This window comes from Plutella xylostella, chromosome 28 (genome assembly GCF_932276165.1).
Source record: "Plutella xylostella chromosome 28, ilPluXylo3.1, whole genome shotgun sequence".
Taxonomy (NCBI): domain Eukaryota; kingdom Metazoa; phylum Arthropoda; class Insecta; order Lepidoptera; family Plutellidae; genus Plutella; species Plutella xylostella.
In genome coordinates this window covers 2,552,689-2,558,562 of record NC_064008.1, presented here as the reverse complement: position 1 = coordinate 2,558,562, position 5,874 = coordinate 2,552,689, and the positions used below count along the sequence as shown (strand labels likewise).

The following is a 5,874-nucleotide window of genomic DNA, read 5'->3' as shown; positions in this document are numbered from 1 at the left end:
CCGCATCAGTACATTTCTATAGTGAGCATCGTGACGCGGCCTACGGCGCGGCGTGACGCTGGACGCGAAATACGGCGTAAATAGGAGACTCGGGCCTTTGTGAGGCCCGGGTCAGGGGAGGTTAAAAAATTCCACGCTGTTACGTCAGGGTACTCACTACCTACTCAGAGTCGGGTAGATCATGATTTATTCGATAAACAAATTTGCCGCCGTCTCAGTCACAAATTAAGACCTCTTATTGGCTGATAACTTTGACATCTGTGATTGCGCTCCATTGCGCCCCATTCACCCGACAAACTGCGGCCTTTCGCGGACCACGCTGATTGGCTATAAATTAAAAGCTGCAAAGCATGCTGATTGGTTCCCCGGTAATTGCTTTACTGTCACATTGATTTTGATTGGATGATTACAATTTAGTCCACGCGCCGCACGTGCTTATCATAAATCGGTAGTAACTAGGTCTAGGGATATTGATACGAGTACCTACGAACGTAATTTTATTGAAATTAGGTAAGTATCTAAGTATCTACAGTCCAACTGAAAAGTTCTGAAAGCGGAAATGGGTCCTAACTGTGTTTCTGGAAAAAAAACTCTGTTCACTGTTTAAAAAAAAGTACGAATGTTGTCTATTATGGTCATCTGTCACTGCCAAATTTTTCAATGTCAGTTTTGACATTGACAGTTTGCACAAATTGACATCTTGTTTGTGTTGTGATTTATGAAAAAGCGAGTGCAGTCGTGGAAAAAATCAAAACAAACTGAAAACGATTAAGTTTTAATACAAAATATTAAACAATAAAACATAAACCAAAAACTGGCTATGCGAAAAAATGCCTAATTAGTTTTTATTTAACTTTCAGCCTAGAAGTGAACATGAGTTTGTGTTTCGGTGTTCTATCACTTTTAATTTTATTTCCTGCACTTGTGGATCTATTGAATAATGGCTTAGCCCTGAAGCCTCCGATGGGGTGGCTGTCGTGGGGCTACCACGAGTGCCAGGTTGACTGCAAAAATACTACAGTCAGATGTTTGGAGTAAGTTTTTTTAAAGCATTCAAAAGTTTCTTAAACTTTCCCTTAATTATGTTTTATACTTTTAAGTTGCCTTTTTTAATGTTACTAGTTTCCTATAAGTAAGTATATCAGATGGAATGGAAGGAACTTAGTAACCAGACTGTTTTATATTACCTGTAGATCATCTAACATTAATGAAAATGCTTATAGCATGAAGAAGCCTTTGTACACTTATATTTTATAAATATTTGTGCAATAATCAATGAAATAGATAAATAACTTGCAGTGAAAGTCTAATAATGTCAGTAGCAGATCACTTGTTCAACGACGGCTACATTGAAGCCGGCTACGAGTATGTCATCATAGATGATTGCTGGTCAGAGCCACAGAGGAATGAGTTCGGACAACTTGTGCCAGACAGAGAGAGGTTCCCGCGAGGGATGAAGTTCTTGGCTGATTATGTTAGTACTATTTGTCTTGTTATTTAGTGGTAAGACACAGTCAAAAGTATAATTTTACTAATGCAGGCCATTAATTTATCATATTTAATTTGATCTACAACAATTTTGAGTTTCAAATGAGTAGGTATGTACCTACCTGTTTCCATAACATTGTAATGATTTAACTCCAAGCAAAAGTATACAAATGTCATATAATTATTATAACTAAAGGTGGATAAAACTTATCATTCAAAAACCAAAGCCCCAGTTCTCAGCCATAACCACAGTAGTTAGTTTTCAATTCTAATTCTAGATACACTCAAAAGGCCTAAAGTTTGGCATGTACACAAGCCTGGGCACCTACACTTGTAAAGGGTACCCGGGGATCAGAGATCACTTCGATATTGACTCCGCAACCTTCGCCAGCTGGGATGTAGACTTCCTTAAAGTGGACGGGTGTTTTATTAAAGCGGACTATTTGAATACAGGTAGTTTATGTGAAGTATTATAATAAACTTCTTTTTCCACGGGCTTCATTTCGGCTTAAAAAAAATTCCATAGGAATTCCGAGATAAAAAGTATCCTATGTTTTAATCCAACTTACTACATGCCAAATTTCATAAAAATCGGCCCATCCATTTTCTATCCAAGGGTCGAACCGGGGCCTATGTTGTTCTATGTTGTATGAACCACAGAGCATACATTCTGAACCGTACACTGCCATTCACGTAACTTGACCAAAAATAGCGACACAATCGAATTCCCACGAAATGTTTATACGCACGTTCCATTCCAGGGTACATAGATTTAAGCCGCACTCTTAATAAAACGGGTCGCCCGATTCTGTACACTTGCAGTTGGCCGTATTACATACAGTTTATAGAGAATAAAATGGTGAGTAGTGCTTAAGCTTAATATATAAATTTATCTTAATCAGCGAAGTTGCGGTACCACGGGTTCGTTATCGACGTAGATAAAAGTCACTAAATTACGATTCGCTATAAATACGGCGCTGTGATTGGTGGAACTCGCATTAAACGAGTTTATCACCCCGTGTAGTGGCCGCAAACGTCTATACGTACTTGTAAAATCGACACTCATGCCGTATATAGTGCCACAAACTTATCTGTTCCGGTGACAGCGAACTAAATTGATCCATATCTCATTACTTACTAATGAATTGTATATTTTAAAACATTAGATGGGTTTATTAACACCGCAAGAGCGAAATAACAATACGAGCAAACTTAAAACTTAAGCGCAGTGTCCTTGGCTGTGGCCAAGGGCGCTGCAATAGCTGAGTGGACGCCTTTTTGGCGGACAGCAAATTTATACGTAAGTTCTGTATTATTGTGTATATAATTAAGTATGATTGCTGTCATTGTCAAATAAAGTTTTATCTTTCTTTCTTTCTTTCTAAAATCTTATAGAATTAAGAAATATTACAGATTTATTTGAGCTGTCACCGGAACAGATAAGTTTGTGGCACTATATACTCTTGCAGTGGACAAAGGTTTGTTGCAGCCACTATTCAGTGTCATATTAGTCCTAATGAAATTGGGAAATAACATTGAAATACCTAACTGTATTTGGCATAGTTTATTCGCGAATATCAGCATCCATATTTTTACCTTGTTGATTTTCTGCCAGCAATCCCAGTACTCAACACGTTAAGCAGAACTTAAACATGACATGTAGCGTTGTGATATTGAGCAGGACTTAATTGTTCATGCTTAGGTAGATTAGATTGCAATTTTTATGAGCTATATCTGAAACAGTGATAGCCGATACGACCTCGGAGAAATTCTAGTTACACGTTATCAAATTAATGTCGTCACGTTTCACGTTCTTACAATAAAAGTACATATCTACCGTTTTACAATTATTCTAGATAGGTAGGTACATATTTTATTACACTTCATTTATTGACTGGTAGACGATGCCTTGATTATAAAGCCACCATTTTATTGGCACGTTTTTGCAATCCCATAATAATAAATTCACCAACAATTTTCTTTCAAACCGATGCATGCAAAACAGTCCATCCCATCTAAATATTTACAATCCATCCCGATATTTTCCAGGTAAACTTTGAGCCTATAGTGGAGCATTGCAATCTGTTTCGTACGTATCACGATATTTTCCACACTGCGGGAAACATTTACCACACTGTCAAGTTTTTCGAAAGTAGCTACGATTTGATGAAGAAGTACCACGGACCAGGTCAATGGTTTGATCCAGACATGGTAATGTAGCTCCATATTTTGACAACAACAACATTTAGGTATGAGTTACTGTCGGAATTAGAATTCTTTCAAGGCCTAGATACTAATTAGCCGTTTGAAAATGGCAGAAGGAGTCATGCTATCTCGTCCTGTCCTGCTCCCACATAATAATATGGAACAGTCGCCATTTTTATTTTATTTCTTTATCTATACGCGTAGGTACCAATAGAAAAACAAGTACCCACTAATTTGTAATGGTCGTAGAATAAAAAAATACCAAAATTACCTCCTGAGTCATCTTCTTTCGGTTTACTATATACTCTTTTTCCAACACCTTGTAGAAACCACCAATAATAACCTCTTCCATCAATTCTAGCTCCTTGTAGGCCGAGGGTTGAATCCAACGAAAGGAATTGACTCATTCGGCTGGCTGCGTTTACAAATGGTAGTCTACGCCATGTTGCCCGCTCCGCTACTGATCAGTTGCAACCTCGACGCTATCAGTCAAAAAGAGAAAGAACTGTTACTGAATAAAGACTTGGTAGCCATCAACCAGGATATGATGGCAGTGCCGGCTCAGCCGTTTGTGAGTGCTTATTGTAAATACTGAAAGCTTAGTTACTGTTTTCATCTGCAAATAGTACAACTCTTCTGTTATATGCTGAATGATGATATAATTACCATTACCACATATATTAGGTATATGATGCATTATGTGTAAGATATAGCACACTGTATAGTTTATATGCATTAATTACTCCAGCTTAGACAAGCACACAAGACAAGCATTTAAAAAATAACTTGTATCTGTTTCAAGTTATAAAATATATCCTTTACCCCATTCGGGAAGATTTACTCCAAGCTATCAAGTTCTTCTATTTACCTTGAAAAACATACTTACCTAATACATTTTCACAACACTTACACGCAAGAACAGGAAGCTCTAAAAAATCCAAAATTTCCAGGCTATAGACCCGTTCCTAACCATTTGGGTGAAGCCCCACGAACCTAAAAAGGGCAACATGAACCCAGCTTGTTCGTTCGCCGTCGTCAACTTCCATTTCCGTGACGTCACTATCCCCTTCTTTCTGCACAAGTATGCCGTCTGTGAACCGTTCACTAGGAGGTATTCTGTGATGGTGAGCTTTTTGGGTTTTTGTTGTATATTCTGGGGTGAAGAAACGTGAGTGCTCGCAGCATTGTAATCGGTTCGGGGATTAGGTTTCTTTGTCCCAGGTTGTACCCTTCGGGTTGTACCTATATAATCAAAGATTGTACTTACCTATATTTCTTAAGTTACTACTAGCTTACCTAGTTTGAGATTAATACGTTTAACTTTTATTATTACAAACATTGCATACACACAAATTTTAACATTTGTGTGATAAAAATTATAGTCCTTTTGCTGGACAGTATACAAAGTCAAACTCAAATGTTTTTATTCATCGTATAAATATAAAAATTTCTGATGAACGTTAATTTTTAAAAACTACTCTCCGTTCGCATCTCTTTCTGTACAAAACACCATTTCAAAATATTCATTTTCATTTCAGGACGTTTTGAACAGAACATTCTTGAAAAACATAACATCTCGGGAACCGATACATGTGACTGTCCCATCCAGTGGTAGGTTATTTATTTTCTCTACCTATAGACATTATTAATGATAAATCAAGTACATTAGGAGACAAATGTCGAGCGAATCGAGGCTCCAAAGGATGGAATACTACGTGTTGTGAAAGCACTACGCTAATTCGACTGTAATGACTGACTTTCCGCCATTGTATAAATTTAAGTACTTTATAACATAGTATTGTTATTTTCTTGTTTACAGATGCAGTAGTGTACACACTGTTTCCTCTGTGATAATAATAATAATACAACATGAGGATGTGAACTGTTTCAATATGACATGTAATGGACAACATTTCATTTTCTTTACCCTATATTTTTATTAGTTATTCGGAAAGTTTATAGAAAATTAGTGGACCTGTATTTTTTTATTTTGTATATACATAAATTTTTGCATGTTATTTTTAACTTTAAAGTTAATTATTTTAAAACCGGAAGTGACGTCACATATTAGGCTCAATTTTTATTTTTGTCTATTGCTTAAGTCTCGAAAAAAAACATAAATGACACTGACAAGTGACATTTAAACTTTGTTTACATGCCAACCAACAAATGGGTCATTTT

At 36.7% G+C, this 5,874-nt stretch overlaps 1 protein-coding gene across 3 annotated transcripts; it reads left to right on the top strand.

Moving 5' to 3' along the window:
• The first annotated feature begins 694 nt into the window (after positions 1-694).
• On the top strand, positions 695-5,597 carry LOC105386020 (alpha-N-acetylgalactosaminidase). Of its 3 annotated transcripts, XM_048631347.1 has the most exons (9): positions 697-1,034; positions 1,300-1,474; positions 1,767-1,941; positions 2,250-2,347; positions 3,538-3,699; positions 4,055-4,264; positions 4,644-4,817; positions 5,232-5,304; positions 5,513-5,597. In XM_048631347.1, the coding sequence occupies exons 1-9, from the start codon at positions 874-876 to the stop codon at positions 5,542-5,544; spliced, it is 1,260 nt and encodes a 419-aa protein (XP_048487304.1). In that variant the 5' UTR covers positions 697-873; the 3' UTR covers positions 5,545-5,597. The 3 variants fall into 3 exon arrangements, with proteins under 3 accessions (XP_048487305.1, XP_037967026.2, XP_048487304.1); XM_048631348.1 differs by lacking the exon at positions 3,538-3,699 and having other exon boundaries at positions 695-1,034; XM_038111098.2 differs by lacking the exon at positions 4,644-4,817 and having other exon boundaries at positions 696-1,034.
• Positions 5,598-5,874: the final 277 nt, after the last annotated feature.